Source organism: Falco biarmicus, chromosome 8 (assembly GCF_023638135.1).
Source record: "Falco biarmicus isolate bFalBia1 chromosome 8, bFalBia1.pri, whole genome shotgun sequence".
In the NCBI taxonomy this organism is placed as follows: domain Eukaryota; kingdom Metazoa; phylum Chordata; class Aves; order Falconiformes; family Falconidae; genus Falco; species Falco biarmicus.
Window position 1 is genome coordinate 35119206 of NC_079295.1, and position 18204 is coordinate 35137409.

Sequence of the window (18204 nt, forward strand, 5' to 3'; positions counted from 1 at the left end):
TTATGGAAGCATACATCACAGTAATTCGAGAATGTTTCCTGGCAGAAAATGACAACAAATTACTAGGATAAATGCAAATACCTGGAATCTTAAGACTATTAATATACATATTAAAAAGAAGAATGACCTATCATTGGATATCAGTGATAGGGAAGAGAGAGTGGGACAGAAGAGCAATCTATTCCACAGCGTGACCCTGGCTGATTCTGTGTTTCTCCCCATGTGTTTGCTTGTCAGATTTACAACAAATTCTAAAATCCTATTTCACTGTAAGGTTGCAAAAATTACTGGAACACTAATGGAAGCAAAACCACCCAAACAGACATCCTTTCCCTAAATATTCAAAACAGTTAATGTTGTTCTTCTATTTTGGAATACTATACAAATAGAACACAAATTGCAACGAGCTATAACAACTTTAATACTGAGCTCATATTTAGATTTTCTAGTTTCCTAGTAGTGATCACTGTATAATAATTTTAACTTCATCTGAGATACTGAAAAAAGAAATTATGGCACTGCCAAAGCAGATGGCTGCTGTAATGAATACCACAGCTGAGAGCCACAGTGAAATTCTGCTCATGAGAAATACTATTAATATAAAAGTTTCTTTTCACACTTGATAGTCTCCCCTTTTGGGGAGGCTGTGTTTTTATGTGTCTCATGGTTGAAAACCAAATGTTAAATTTAATCACTAAACTCTTATTTTATGTGTATATGTATTGGCTTAATTGGTTTTAAGCGTCCTATGTGGAAGTCTTGCCAACCATTCGCTCCAAAAGCTACACCATATAGAGTTTGTAAGATCAGAATAACATCTTTTTTTCCACATCACTGAGACTCTAGAACCTTAAGAATAATGTGATCACACATGAGTTGAAAGAGAGGCACATGGAAAAAAGAACCACTACCTCAAAAAGAAGACTGATGTAACTTCTCCAATATTCATACAAAAGGCTTATTTAACTTACAAAGATAAGAAATCAGGTTACAGAAAAACTGACAAAGAAATAGCCATACGCTCCCTACTAAAATTGTAAAGTACCACCTCAATTTGCTATTTTAAGTCTAACTGCAGTATATTTACACTGTTTCAAGCTCTTCAACCATTACAGTAAGCTGAGCCTTTCTAGTACAAACACCAGGTTAAGACATCACAATATTTTTCAAGACAAGACTCTTCAGCTTTGACCAACATTCACAGACATAATTTCATAACAAATATAAACGTTGCAACAAAGTGTAATGGCCTATACAGTAAATTAAACTATTTACTCAACCCACTAACTGAAAGAAGCCTCCAAAAAAAGTTTACATTAGTGCCATTGATCTGCCTTTAACTTCAAGGACACTTTGATCAGCTAAAGGCACATACATCTAACACCACATCCTTTAAGATCTTCATTATACTGCTGTACCAAAACTTCCATTACTGTTAGTGTAGCTGACTCAAGAAGACATCTGAGACAAAAATACAGTAGCACTGGCATCCTCTGCTACAGAGACACAAAGTTACTTCTGCCAACTTGATCTCCTGTATCTTACAGAGGACTTAAATTCTGTCCCAATTTGGGCTGGGATAGAGTTTCTTTTCTTCCTAGGAGGTGGTACAGTGCTGTGTTTTGGATTTAGTGTGAGAACAATGTTGGTGACACACTGATGGTTTAGCCGTTGCTAAGTGGTGCTTACTCCAAGTCAAGGGCTTTTCGGTGTCCCATGCTCTGCCAGCGAGGAGGGGCACAAGGAGCCGGGAGGGAGCAGAGCCAGGACAGCTGCCCCGAACCAGCCAGAGGGATATTCCATACCTCAGAACATCCTGCCCAGTATATAAACTAGGAGGAGTTGGCCGGGGGCTGCTGATCGCTGCTGGGGGACTGGCTGGGCATTGGTCAGCAGGTGGTGAGCGAGTGCATTGTGTATCACTTGCTTGTTTGGTTGTTGGTTTTTTTTCCCCTTGGGTTTTATTCCTCTCTCTTTCTCTCTCCTTTTCATAACAAATGTTGTTATTATATTTTTATTATATTTTACTTAATTTATTAAATTATTCTTATCTCAAGTCAGGAGGTTTAGCTTTTTCTGATTCTCTCCTGCATCCTACAGTGGGTATTGAGTGAGCATCTTTGTGGTACTTAGCTGCCTACAGGGCTTAAACCACAACAAAATCAAAGGGTTAAAGGAAACTGAAAAAAACCCAGATACATCATTAGAACACACGAGGACTACATGGTGTCAGTAAGGACTAGAGCTAGTAGGTTCATTGCTGCTGTAAGTTGTCTACATGTATAAACAAACAGACAATCAAGGTGTATAACAACTTATGTTACTAATGGATGCAGCATGAAAAGAAGAGTTCTTCCACATGAAAACCTTTCCTCAGCTGATCTAATAATAAGTATGGCCTCTTCCAACTAACCCTCCTCCAAGATAAGTTTGGAGAAAGATGAATATTTTCTGGAATGAACTACAAGTCAAAAATCCTCCATCAGAACTTGAACGGGAGTTCAAGCTGTTGAGCAGAATTTGTTAGTTCACAGTTTCAAACATAGACATCCCCAGGGGACAGTACAGAGACAAGGAATTATCATAGGAAACGCTGAGATTCAGATGTACTTAGCACAGGGTATCAGTTACTTATTTTCTCTACTCTGCAAGTTTGGCCACCACAGCCAGTAAGACCAGGGAGGGGTGCAGCCTCTTCACATACACATCGGCACAAACAACGAAGGAAGGGTCTTTAAAAGAAACCATGGACAGATGAAGTTGACAGTGAGAAGAACTTGGATCAATTCCTGTCTCAGCATCCACAAGAAGCAGCCGAAGGTCAAATTGAGGAAGCTTTTCACTGGAGGAAAATGTAGTTTTAATATATCTTTAAGATAATAACACCAAAGACAGCAATTAGAACCACTACAAGCTGACAGTGCATCAGGGCCAAGTGAACTGAGCCCAAAACGCTACAGAACATAACAATGATGACAGTGAGCTGTCAAAAGTCTCTGTCATCGCTGTCCCTACAGGGAAGGGAACACCATGGGAAGCAAGATGACTAATATTCACAAAGGTGCAAACAACTACAGACCTAAAGACTCACTTACAGTACAGATGAGCCTCTGAAAACATTGATAAATCTATCCTCTGCAAGATCCTGCTGAAAATCCCAGTGGCATACTGTGCCTTATTCATTGTCCACCTGGCTAATGCTGTCACACTACAGAGATGACTTCATTACGTTTGAGTAATAGGTAGACAAGAGCTGATCCAAAAATCCATTTTAAAGTCAATGGAAAAAGTTCCACTGACTTTAATGACATTTTCATGAAGTTCAGAAGTGATAAGGACTTTAGGTGCCTGCTAAATAAGGGTTGCTGCTTTAAAATAAATGTAATGATATTGCCTGCACAGAGAAAGATCGTGGAAGAAAATTAAATTCCAATGTGTTTGCACTGGTCCTCTGAAATGCAACAAGCGGCTGTGGAGCTCCCACAGCACAGAAAACCCTCCATCTTCAAGATCATTTTCGTATAGGCATTTGGGAAAAGCAAATATTCTCTATGGGTCAGCTTTTAAACATATTTGCTCATGTTCTGGACCATTTGCCATTGCTACAGGTTGTCCTTACCACAGGCACTGACGCTTGAACTTCTCTTTGGAGTGACCAATTTTTTCCAAAAAGGTGCCAGTATTTTAAGGTTTCAACCTGCTTGGGTTTTTTTCTGCTTATGAAAACAAGCAAACAAAAAAGCCAACATCACCCAACTCAAACAATTTGAGTGAATGTACAACACTAAAAATCTCTCCTTCAAGATGAAAAACATTTATTAAGAATGTTACAGTTACACTTTTACTTTGTGCATTAGATTATTCTGACTTGCCATTTGGAATTAAAAAGCAGTTGCAAGTCTCATCCACTGCTGTGATTTATTTTTTTTCCCACTCACTAATCTTTTTCCAACTTGTCTATTTTAAGCAAAATCTAATTATTATTCCATGTGTGCTGCTGATAGAGACAGAATTATGTAGAATAACTCAAAAAGCAGATTTTTTTTTTCCCCCTCTCACATTTTAGAATAATTGGTTTCCAGATCTGGCCAGCCTGTTTGATTCTTTAATCATAATAAGAAGTAATTGTAAACCTTCAGTCAGAGCTCAGGTTTTTCCTTCATCTAATTTTCCTCATTTTGTAGGGCACAAACATTTCAGAACTTCTTCCAAGCAAATCTGATTGCTGCAGCAAGAATTGTATCCATTCATGTACTTGAAGAGGCATAGGATGAGATTTCTCATACACACAAAGGTATAGAAATATTTGGAGATTAAGATTTTAAGTAAACATTAAAAAAAAGCATGAATAAAACTATTGATAATATATAAATATTCCTTTAAACCATGAAGCTGGACATTTGGGTAGACATTTAACATTTGTTTTCTTTCTTGGGAACTGCTTTTTTTAAAAAAAAATAAATTTATTTTTCTAATATTTTTCTAATCTTGGGAAACTTTATCTCAAAGGAGAATAGCACTGATGTGATAATACTGACTCCCAGACTCACCCAAGATGAGAGGATTTTAGGAAGTCATTAGTCCAACTCCCTGCACAAAGCAGGATCAACATCGAATCTCAGACCAGGCAGCCCAGGGCTTGGTCCAGTTGGATCCTGAAAGTGCACAGCCTCTCCAGGCTAAGTTTAATTATGCTTGATTGCATTTAAGAAATGGAGTAAGATATGCATATAATGTTTGGGGGGGGGGGTGATTTCAAGGTACTGTCACTGACAGACTTCAGTCAATAGATGAATGACAACACTAACAAAACTAGGTAAGTATTTGCTTTTTTACTTTGTATGTGCTTCTACTTTGTCCATACTGTTATTTAAATTCTAAGATATTTTAAATATGTCAATCTATATTTATTTAAATAAATTAATATATTTATCTATATTTAAAGACATCTGTATATATGTATAAAATGTGAAAAACAGCTGGGCTCCTCTAAACAGAGATTTGGTATAGCTTTTCTAAAAATATTAAAAAACTCATCCTAATACGTCTGCTATTAATATGACTTCAACCACACGTTAGCACATCAATCAATATTGTAGAACAACTCTGCCTCTTAATTTCTATATTAAAATTATTTTCAACAGTCAAAGAGGAAATACTTCAAAAGATGAAAACTTTGGGCTTCTAGACTGTACTTGAGCATTGTATTTCATATATCAAATGTATGTGCAAAGATTTTTTAACAAATGTTTTTGCATTAAAAACCCTATCAAACTGAAAGTCACTAAGTCATCCCTAGTTTGTAAATCTAACACATGACACTGCTGCCAAAAATGCTAATTCCTTTTGGTATAAAATTCATGATTACTAACATATACTAGTTTGGCTGCAAGACTACAACTCTGGACCTGTGATCAATGACTACTTTAAGATTAAGTGACCATTTCGGATTACATTCATCAGTACTAATGGTATCTTATTTAAAAGTTTAATGAGAAAGCTATAATGCATATCACATTTCTCAGTAAGATACATTACTATTGAATTTCAGATAGTGTATTATGAAAAATGAAATAAAAGCAAAAAAACCCCATTGTTTAAAATGGATTTTCTAAGCATATTGAACACATGAACCAGACTGAAGGCATTTGTTAAGAGGGTTATTCTTGAAGTAATTCAATCTTGTTTATTTTCACTACATATAAAAGAGTATGTCTTTGTGTTAGATCTGAAACGAGTCATTAGAGAACGCGCTGGTATCTACATCATAAAAACATACATGGTGTTTTCAGTAAAATGTTTTAACATAATGGGTTAGGCAGATCCATGAAGTGACTTTGCTCCTCAGAAGTCATTTATTCAGTCTATTTGATGTGAGCCAACTCTTGTATTTGAGAAATCAATAAATGTAGAAGTTGAACTAACAATGATTCATGCTCAGGGTAAAACCTGTCAAAACTGAGAGATGTGTAAAATATTCTTTCAGTCCATATTCTTTTCATAGCAAGGAAGGGAATTAATATTTCTTGGGAGCACGGAACAAAGAATTTTTAAAAACAGATGGGTGTATCTGTTGACTCTAGTTGCTTGTGGTAAACTCAGGCAGATCTTAATCCAAATTACAGCTCTGTTCAGCTTTTCCAGCATCTAACAGCTACTAACACAGTTTCCAATTAGGATTCCTAACAATCCTTGCTCTGTTATTTATACAGGCTGTCCTTGTTTTGCTTTGTTTTTTTTATTATTAGGAAAAAAACCCCAAAAACCAACCCAAACCCCAAAAAACCCTAGAGCAACCACCTTATTTTTCCATTCAGCATTGCTGAGGAAGATTTATTCTCACAGATACTTGATAATACATCACTTCCATCTCATTGCCTAAAAAAAATAGATACATTACAATATAATTGTAAAACTAGCTTCCAATTGTGTACTATTTCTTGGTAACATAGTTAGTACACACAACAGATTACAGTAAGAAATAAGTGGAATTTAAAAAAAAAAAACACGTTTTAAACACTGTGGGTTGTTGTTGGGTTTTTTTTGGTTTTTGGGGGTTTTTTTTTTGGTCTGTGGGCTATTACGGACAAAGTCTTCACTTACAATGGACATTTCTGGGACATTTCTGCGCATTATGAATGCACAGAAGAGAAATTGGGAGGATGTAACAGAGCTGGCAGTTTTACAGCAGAAGCTTGAACTTAGGCTATATAAAATAAATTGTTCGTAGGTTAAGGGAGCTGCTGACAAATAGTGTAATATTGTCTATTTATACAGCATTAGCACACAGGGACTCCAGTCCCATGTGATGCAGGAATACAACTATGTGAAAATCAGAGTTGAGTTAAGACTTTCTAAACTGCTGGATCTTGGAAACTCAGCTGGTCAGTACCTAAGTCTTCCTAAAATAACAGTATTCATACTTGATAAGAATGACAATATTATTGAAAATAAATACTTTTTCTGTCAATAAACATTTTGTTTGAAAACCTAAATGCCCTCGAATCCATTTTTACTGAACAATAGCAAAGCACAATGTTCTTTTCTCAATACAGTCTTTGAACAAGAAGTTGAAAACACAGATTCTCATTTTTCAACTCTGGCAATTCTGAATGGGGGAAAAAGACCTATCTTCTACCTAAATTAGAATTATTTATTTTGTTTACTTATAAATTTGAACAGCAACCCTGTAAGTATAAATGGAACAGAGAAACCCAGTAAGTTATTTGAAAAGCAGCAACACCTTGTCTCATGTAGTTTCTTATGAAAAATGGAGGGTGATGTATTATTATTTTTTAACCATTAAAAAAGGCTGAACTCGCATATATGAATCAACATATCAGCTGATGAAATCAAGCACTTTCTAGAAGAAATTTTAAAAACCCTTCTGAAAAAAAGGTAAGTGGATGCATATGGACATGTATGTAACATGGTAGCTTTCATAATAGACTAAAAAAACAACAGTGGGAGCATCCAAATAGTACCCCTCTTTCCCTGTCTTTCTAATTCAGATTTTTTTACAAGGAAGAAACTGTGAGAGTTTACCTGCTGTTCTGCAGGTGATCATAGTAATGCCCCAGCAGAGAGCAGCACCATCGCCCCATCACAAATACACCAGTATAATATATAATATAATAACATAATAACACATATATAAAGACAACCAATGCAAACAAAAGATATGCAGATACTCCAGGAATAACCCTGCTACTTCGAGTAAATAGTAACTGTCTGGTGAACTGAATGCAAGTACTTACAGGATTGTAACTCAACACGGATGAAATGTGAAAAGGCTGTTTATCAGACAAATACTAAGTAAACATCAATGCCCATAATTCTCAACATAAAATAGACTCTATTTTCTCCATCTTCTATTTATGGGGACTGATAGTTATTATGTTTTGCCACATAATTTGCATGAAACCCTGGATAGAAGTGCAACACTATGTATTCACATGAATACTCACTCCTGTGGCATAGTTCATGATAGAACATACCGTCATCAAATTCATATTGCCACATTTTGCTACAAAGCACATCATCATAAACAAAGACCTTGTCTTTTTAGATCTTTAAAATACCTTGCATACATGTGGAGCTATATAAAATAAAGTAAAAAATGTGTAATAGATGAGTAGTATGCGAAGATCACCTACAGCCTATTACCTTAACAAATTCTAATCTGTCCAGCTAAAACTTCAACTCAACATAAACCAACAGCCTTTAAAAGGGAAAAATCTGAACAGCCCGCTTTCATGAATTTCTCAATAGCTGACTTGTTAACACCTAATCTTGCCATACCTTAGAGAGGAATAAAATATATGACAAAAATATTTGCAGGAAATAACTTCAAATTTTAAGGATGCATCTCACTTAAAATTCACTTCTTATTTTTCTTCCCCTCAGTGCTCTAAAGCCAATAAAAATTGGTCTTTCATGTTCTTGATAAGAAATAAAGGTGAATGGGAAAGTCATGTCTGGATCACGCTCTTATTTCTGATCTTGTAGGTTCAGGAGTATGCACGTGCATGACTTGCTTCTGGAGTCATCTCAAAATGAGTAAATGAAAGAGGAACAATCACCCTAAGCACCCAAGTAAAAACACATGAAAAACAGGCTTAGATAAAGAAGCATGTATTTCTGGAGGAAAAAGTTGATCATATAAATATTATATCAATTCTTTACTTCATAGACAGTGCTACATAAAATATTGCTGTCCATATCACTGCTGTTTTAAGAAGTCATTTGTTATTCTTCTGCATGGAGTAATCTTGTTGAGAAGACAGATTTGATTTCATCTTTCTTGTGTATGTTTCCAACCATTAGCTGGTACTTCAGGTAATGCTCTTCAAAATCAGATTTTCATAAGCACTGTATAAACTATCTTATTGAAAACAGCTGCACACATAACACTAAACAATGTCTTGGTTAAAATTGAGACATACTGCAACATACTTTCTTCATCCTTTGATTTTTGCAGAAAAAAAATTCAATAATTAATTTCACTGACCAAGACAACTACTGACAATTGAACATTTACTTTCCATCTAATTGATTGAAAGATAATAACCTAATGCAGAACAGATAATAGTAATATAAGACTTCATTGAATTTTTCCCCTCATGGATTCTTCTAATCTGCAGACAAACTCCTGAAGATCCTTTCAGTGCACTCGAGTAAGCCAGTATCAGAGGCAATCTCTAAAAGCTTGACCTGTGTGTCACTTGTTGCCGTTTGTCCTCCATTTGCTGTAGACTGTGGTCAGTACTCCCTATCATTATCCTCTAAAAATAGATATTATAGCAGCAAAGTGATGACAGGCATCAGCACACAGCAGAAAAATAACTTCTTTCTCTGAGGGTTTCATTGCTTCAGAATCTCATCTTTACTTCAATACATTAAACTACAAATATTCAGACACACTTTTGAAATATTTTTCATTCTTACTGAATGAATGATGTTTAGATGTAAAAATATTTTTCTCCTACCTTCCTGAAAAAGATTGGATTATTCTTCATCCTGATCTTACTGTAAGAATTCTTAAGTTATTTTCACAGTGCTTTAAGCTAAATACATTGTTTTATTAAAATTCTCTAGCTAAAAAAGATTACAAGTTTGAAGCCCTAATTCAGGAAGACATTTCCTTTTTTTAGAGAGTGTATAACTGCTTATGCTTCTAAACTAGAATTGAACTTTAATCTGTTTTTTAAGCACATTTCTGAACCAAAAGCTAAAAAAACCCGTACATAATTCATCTTGCATTGAAAACAGAAAATGCTGCATTAGTAATAGCAAAGAGAATAAAGTAGGAAAAATTCCTGAAAGTTGGTATTCAAAAGGGATTTGAAAGCAGGCAAAAGAAAAGAAAAACAAAATCACAAGGAAGGGATTATTAAATCAAGTTAGAGAAAAAAGAAGGGGACTTTCAAAGAAGGAGAGCAACTGATCTCATTTACTTCTTCACTTGCTCTTCTGTGCCATATTATATCCTAGCAAGAGCATAGGGAGAACATTCCTATGATGTCTGAGAAAAAAACCCACTAATATCCAGAATAAAGCTTATTTTCCTTTCACACAGACTCTAGGGACAACTTGCAAGGTACAAGCTCCTGCTGAGGGACACTGAAGTTCCCCAATGGCAAAAGAATTTCTTAGGACCCCAGTGCTCACTCCACTGCTAATTGCAAATTACTGCAAGAACACAGTGTTTGACTTTCATTTTCTAATCAAATCTACAAATCTGATTTTGGTAGTTGTGAATAATACCACCAACAGAGTAAGAAAAAAAATAAAAGTAATTTTAACACAGTCTTTATTAAAAGCAACCTTTCCTCTGGAAATCTCAACTGGCTTGGATGCTCTGCCTCTCAGAGCATCACGTTCTTTGCTCATACCTTGACAATCTTCAAAGGAAAATAAAAAAGACATAGCACTGCTAAACTATCCCCTCTGCATACGTACAATGGTCTCCCTGCTGCTGTGTTCACACTGTCCCAGAAGAATCAGGATGGCAGGACACTCTGCAGGAACGTAAGCATTCATTTCTCAAATTAGCTCATACTTCCTGATCTGTTGCCTTGCAAAATGAGACTTTTTCAGTGTTCCCAACCAAATTATGACAAGTGACAGAAATATGAACTACACACAGTCAATCCATGCAAGTTATGGCAAAGTCAAAAAACTCAGAGAATTGATGGAAGCATTTCAGAAGTCTGGAAAACTATGGAGTACTGCAGCAAAGAAAACAGAGAAAGTACCTCTAAAAGTGCCACAGCCTTCTGTTGCAAAAGAAAAAGCCAGAAGCCACAGTGCTTATGCCAGTAATACTGGCTTACATTCTGTGACCTGCTATGATCTAGATGGACAGAACCTGATGTCCAGAAATCAATTTACAACACTTTAAATTCCAAAGCAAAGAAATTTTCTTCCATATGAACTTTAGAGAGCTACACCAAAACAGCTGTTAAGCCACATGAAATGGTTTTCTTCCTTCTATTAAGCATGATTTAAATGATTCATTCAATTATTACTTTTGTATTCAAAGATGGCTTATTTTCATGCAGATTTATGTCACGTTATGCAGAGGACATTCTTAATTGTGCTGAAACAACTGCAAATTTAATTAAAGTTTGCCATTCCAAGCATAAAACAGATTAAAGAAAATGCTGACAACAGTAAAATAAATATTCAACTATTTAATTTAACTCAACATTTATTTTTAATCCAAATATCAAAATAACCTTGTTTCTAATTACAATTTCATGACAAAATATCTTGAAGAAACATTTGTCTCTATTTTTCTCCAATCTGTTCAGCTGAAACACACTGGCTTATTTATAAAACTGTTGATTAATAAATGTGTTCCAGCTGTATTACTGTATGTTACAAAGAACACAGATTAATGTATGTAAACAACCATCTAAAAAACCCAAAGTCTTTACAGTCTGCAAAAGCAGAAATCCCATCAAATATATTACAGTGCAATTATAAACCTAAATCTTAACAAAGAAGGAAAAATAAGGGGCAAACATAGGTAATAAAGCCTAGAGATCTGTGGGAATTTATAACAGATGCTGAGGACACCTAACACAAAGTTACTTGTAGTTCCATAAACTGAGTATTATTAAAGACTCAACAATGTGTTGTAATACAGGACTACAAGCAAATCCTCAGTTTCGTAAAAAGTTACACTGGAATGAGATATAATGAAAGAATCTGACCTGATTCTACTGAAATAATTTGAAAATCTCCAATTAAGTCATGCTGTTTAATATTAATTTTATAGGCAATATATTTAATGATTTAGTTAACAGCTGGACAAAGGAATAAGGTAGACAGGTGGGTTTCCTCTCATCCAGACCCACTAAGTATCTATGATTAAGGAAGAGGGAAAAAAAAAAGGCGGGGAGGGGAAGAAGACCAAACACTAACTTAAACCTTCACAATATTCAAAAGCATTATTTATGAAGAAATCAACAGGCTTTCCAAGGCATTACAGGTTTTGAGAATACAGAAGTGCCTCACCAGCCTAACAAGTATCCTAAGAATCAGAAAATTTGGTGGAAAAAGAGACTTTTTACCACATCTTCACAATAATATTTTCTGTAACTTCTGACAGAATTCACTTTTTTCACTCTTTGTCTATTTTTGCTTCCATCCTAAGCTACAGATTCTTCTCAGAAGGTAACAGACCTCAGTGGCATTATTATTACTTCCATCTGACTGACAACATCCAGCTAATAACCAATTTTAGCACAGCCACCACCACTTCTGGAGGACGCAACAATCACGGTATGTTTCTGGCTTGAAAGCCATGAGCCCAGCTGGAGCACTTGAGAGTAAGAATCACAAACCTCATGCTATGCCATCCTGGACTACCATCACAGATTGATTGCCAAGCCCTGTTCATTTCTCATTTTAATTACTTCTTACCAATTTACTTGAGCAAAGGAAACCACTAGATGGAAGATGTAAATGCTGCAAAACTCATTCCTCTAAGTACCTACCAGCAACTGGCCTGTAAAAGGAATGAAAAGTTTATTTTTGCAACGAAACCAAGAATGAAATATGTAAAGGGAGTTCTACTGCAAAGTAATATATTCAGCATGCACTGCAAGCAATCTGCATATCAATGGACCATCTTTATTGTGGGGCAGGGATCCATCCCTGATGTTACTACATTTAGATGTAATAAAGTGTGATGGATACTTTCATGTTCTCCTTATTTTTCTAGATTAGCTATATGTGCTATTACTAAGAAAATCCCAAACAGACCAACCCATCCAAAATGAAATTTTCAATAGGTCAAATAAGGAAATTAAGTAAGTGTGAGGGATTATTAAACTCTTTCACACAATAAGCAGCAACCAAGAAGGGAACCATCAAGGAGCAAGGATTCTTCAGACAGGAATGAAACTGGAACCCTTCACAATAAAAGCTGACAACAGCTGCAGCTCTTTCCTAGTTTATCGATATATGCATATTGCTAAAAAGGCTTGATCCAGAATCCACTAGAGTTGCTAGAAGAACACCCTACTTGGATCTAGTACCAAGTAAATGAGTCATTTTACATCAACACTTGTAGAATATTTCAGGTCAGCTTTCAGCACATTTTCCACTTTGCAGATACAATTAAAGCTGCAGGTATACAGATCAATATGGCAATGTTACCAGGAGGTCATAAAGGTTTGTATACTGACTGAAAATGAGTATTTTATTGTTCTATGAATTGCAATCCACAATAAGCTGATATTGTATTATAAATTACCAACACAAAAACAATAAGGAAACTACTGTACTGTAGTATAATGTGATAAACAATAGTAATTTTTTCTCATTAATTAACATTGACTTCTGATACTAAGGTGACAGGTATGAACAGGTATTTGTAAATTTTACTGTTCCAAAATAAATAAATATTTTTAAAAGCCCCACAACCCAAACTTGCTTGAATAACTACTGAGTATCAATCCAGAACTTTTCTGTAATGGCGAACAGTTCATTTTTTTTAACAGCACTCGATACAAACACCAATATGCACAGAAGAAATTAATAAAAAACTATCTTTGTTTGTGGTCAAAGATTTATTACAGAAAATTCTATATGACAGTATTGATTGAAACTCTTTTTGACAACACAATACCCCACAAAATATCTAAATACTACGAGAAACAAAGAGTATACTGCATTATATAGTCCAAGAGACTTTCAGACTACCGAAGCCAACAATAAAACTTCCATGACATGAATCAACCTTGATTTATTTTTTTTTAGTATAGTCCATAAATGACATGTACAGCTGTTTAAAAGAGAAGGAATTCAAAAAGATAGGCTTTCACATAATCAGCTAGGAACAGAACAGTGTAAGGGTTCTTCTACACCAAAAACCAGCAAGACACTTTGAAGGAGCCATGAGCATTTACCTTAGCTAAGAACCTTGCAATTTTTCTGTATGTTCTTAAATACACACTTCACCATCATTGCATCATAAGGTTTTGGGTAGAGAAATCAAGTACATTGATTATATTATGTGGAATCGCAGACGAAACATACAAAACAAGGTTTTAATTCAGGTTTTAATTTAGAAGTTCTTTGATCACAAATAGTTGGCTTACCTGTTTAACATCATATGCAAGAAGAACAAATCTTAGGTCTGGTGAAACAGAGTATCTTGATGCTTTGAATGTTACCTAAAATGAAGTAACAATAAAAGTGCGTTTTCAATAAGAAGGATCATTTTTTCCGAATTTTCTTACTTTCTCACTGTTTTTTCTTACTGAACTTCCCATTCATAAAACAGATCTGGTTTAGAGGACCAATGTAATTTTCACAAATGAAGACTCAAATAATTCTTCATCTAATTTGCTGGTATCAGTACAATGGCAACAGATGAATCTGGCTGCAACACTAAATACCAATTAAGAAGCTGATGAGTTTTTTATCATGACTGCAAGCACTAAGCTCAAGAATAACAACTATAACCAATTCATTTACAGAGGATGAAGGAAGACACTTTTGTTGGTGTGCACTTCAGGAATGATTATATGGGAGATTCATCACTAGGTTAGGCTTAAAGATAACATACAAGAAAAAGAATAGGTGTGCACTATGTCTCTATTACTTTTCTTTTAGCAGTTCATATATAAATATTTTGCAAGACCACTTGCACTAAAAAAACCCTCTTTCTTATAGGAAAGAAAATGCTTACAGGAGAGCAAAGTGAAAAATAAGGTAGCATTGTAAAACTAATATTGCTTTACATCTATCCAAGACTACATGACACCCAACTGAATTCAGGGCTGTAATTAAATCAAGGGGTAATGTTGATGTCAGAAAGATTTAATACATCTAATGTATGAGGAAGATAAGAATGTGCTTTAAAGGATACTGAAGGAAATAATTTTAAATTAATCTCAAGACAACGATTTGCAGAATGAAAGGAAGAGAGAAGTGAAAATTGCAGATAAGAATAGAAAAAGTAGGACAGAAAAAATAACAGAATCACAAAGGTACAAGATGAAAGAAAATAAGCAAATAGCTATGCAGAACAAGATCTATCCACTATTCAAAGGAAGCCTTTCCCTTATTTTACTTCTTAAGCACCCTGTTATGTTCAGCCTAATCCCACTGCTAAACTAATGAATTCAACAGGGGTTTAAGGTACACAAACCAGAAGTCACAAACTAATACATTCAGAGTAGCTAAGGAGTTATTCCCAAAGAAAGAAAGAGGGGAAAAATACCCCCCCCCAAAAAAAAACCCCAAAGCCAATCTTCCAATAAACTGAAAAGTTGCTAAGTTTTGATATACAGATTGAACTCAGGTTCCTAGGCAATATAATTAGAATCAAGCTATCTAAAGAAATCAAAGGGAAAAAAACAATTTTTAAGAGAAACTGTGTATTGGTTTGGTTAGAAGATAAATCTGCAGTCTTGAAGAAAGATGAGGGAAAAAATAGAAGAGCATCTTTTTGTATCTACAAAGAATCCAGAACAGGTTTCTACTCAAATTAGCTTTTATGAGTTAACTATCTTTAAGCAGAGACCATGTTAATGTTAATTTATGAGGAACAATCCCTTTTCTTGGCACATCACTGAAAACATTCTTAGATGTGAAATTTCTCTGCTTTCTAGCAGTATATTAATTATTGTCCCACTACCTCAGTCTTCAGCAATATATAACTCAGGCAGCTTTCCAAATTCATTCTCAGGGAGTGAGGTGCTTACCATTTCATGCATTTAGTAAGAAGCTTCAGTCACTGATTATGCCATCACAAAAGTAATGATGCACTTAATGCAAACACCTGAGTAGCTCAGCTACAAACTATTGGCAGTTTGAGGCAACATCAGCAACAGCTACTTGCATATTCTATATACAAGTATAGAGTCTTGTAGATCTGAGATTTAAAATCATTTGAATCCAACTGAAGATGACCTTGTTCATTCAGCTTGCACTCACCTGGAAAAATTCTGTTTGCCTCCAGAAATGCCTCAGACACGTGGTGTATGCGCAATGCCAATAAGCTATAATCCCTTGATTGCAGGTAATGGCTTTGGCAAAAGAGTTTTCTTTTTGTTGGTATAATGACATTATTCTTGTTAAAAGGAGCACAAAGCTGCTTCCTACTTTTTAATGCTTCACTTTAGAAAAAAGAAAATAAAAATTAGACCAGGAGAAATCATGTGCACTGTCAAAACTGACAGCAATCATGATTTCCTTAAATTATCATATAAACATTATTAGCCCATTTTTTAAACTTGGATTTACAATCAAGCTTTTAAGGAAATATATGTTTAATTCTAATAGGATTTTAGAGAGATTTAAGTGATTTAAAGTCACTTTAGGGGATTTACATTTCCTTAAGAGTTCTGGTTTGGCATTTTTTTTGAGGAAGATAAGCACAATTTTGGCAATAAATTCAGAAATGGTCTACTTGTATGCACAGAAAAAGCCTTTCTAGATTAAAAACAGGGGAAAAATAAAAATCACCTGACAAATTCCTCCTGCCTAACATGGCAAATAAGTTTACAATCTGTGAGTTCACTAAAACGAACAAAAGATTTTGGTTTTTCCCCATAAACATGTCTATGGTATTTCATCAACCATCAGATGCCTGACTCTGACTGAGGAGATAGGATCAGCTGGTGATGGACTTAAAAGAAAGTTTCAGTCCCTGCTGTAGGAGGCAAGATGTACGCCAGTCAAGCCCTTGAGAGATTGTCTATTGGGACATTCACTACAGGGATTAGATATATTTATTCATTCATTAAAAATAAGTTTGTGAAGACTCTGACCCCAAGGGTTTGTTCTCTTCTCCGAAGAACATATTTTTGACTTTTAAAGAAAGTGTTGGGAAAATATCATATTGGAAACAGTGGGAATTAAGAAACTTGGTGTTCTTGTTATCAAAAATCCAGAGGATGGCTGTTTTGATATCATGTCTGCCTATCTGCAATTTTTCAAGCTTCTTGCCTTGTCAGGAGCTATTTAGACTTCACTCAGGAAGAAAGACCTAAATGCTGCCCCTTATGACTATGCCTCTATGGTTTAGCTGTGCTTGATGTCTAAGAAACGTAGCTCTGGACAAATAAGCTCTGAAACAGGGAAAATATAGCTGGCTAATTAGATACAGTCCCTGGATGCAGAAGCAGGGCTAGTTTCTTTTTGCATCACTGCACGGTATCAGCTAGTCAGGAGACTGGGCATAATTCGACACAGTACTGCACTGTGCACTCCATACACACTCTTACCCCCTTCCCAAACCACAATGGAGGAAAGGCAGAAGAGAAGGAAAAAGGGAAGATAATGTCCTCATGTTCCTGGTATTTGTCAGTTCTACTTAGGCACATCTGACTTAAAATCCCTACAAAAACCATAACCCGTATGCAACTAGAAAACACTTTGACTAGACAAATTGTGGGAATCCCTAAATTAGTTGCATTTCACACTGTTGCAGACAGCTTTTTAAGCACCTGCACACTGTCTTCCCTTCTTAATTCACAAATCTGTCATCCATTTTTCCTGTATTGCTGAACTTGACATCATTTCACTTTTTCAGACATGAAAGAATGATCCTACATCTGATCTTGCATTCCTCATGCAACCAAAACCTCCACTGATTGTATAATTAGGCCTAACCATACTAAGCATTGCATTTCTAGGATTCTTTGAAATACCTCATGTGCTAAGAGTTTTAATTCTTCTCCTGACAGTGATGCATGATGTGATGATGCCATGGACAAGCAATGACTGCTGGTCTCCTTGTCACCATAAACTGCAAGGGTAAAAGCCAAACAGAGGCAAAAGGCCACACTGCATTTAAATACTCTTTTGCCCTTCAGCTTTCCAGCTTTCTCTCTCATCCATATTCCAAATATGTCTTGCTAAACATAGTTTTGCATGGCAAGAAAGAAGATGTGAACAGCTTGAGGCAGTAAGTGTGAAAGCAAAAGAAAAAGCGATTCTGCAACAAATACATGTAGGAGACAACCCCCACTTCCCTACACACAGTTGGCTTTTCTTCCACCTTTCCATATGGATGATTAAAATGGAAAACAAAATTCTGATGAACAATATGTTCTCACGTTTGATTTCCAATGTCAATATTTTGCACTGATGACTTTTTTTTATTTATTTTCCATTTTAAATCTGTTTTGCTGTTAACAGAGATGCCTGTTACGATTTGTTTAAGAAAAGGTTTAGGCT

General features: G+C 35.4%; 1 protein-coding gene across 3 annotated transcripts in view; it reads right to left on the reverse strand.

Annotated features, from left to right (window-relative positions):
* The window catches only part of DPP10 (dipeptidyl peptidase like 10), a 548469-nt gene that overhangs the window by 127252 nt on the left and 403013 nt on the right, over window positions 1-18204 (reverse strand). For all 3 annotated transcript variants that reach the window (XM_056350156.1, XM_056350155.1, XM_056350157.1), the window contains exon 5: window positions 14115-14189. In XM_056350156.1, the coding sequence (XP_056206131.1) occupies window positions 14115-14189 (75 nt within the window). The remainder of the gene's footprint in view (window positions 1-14114; window positions 14190-18204) is intronic.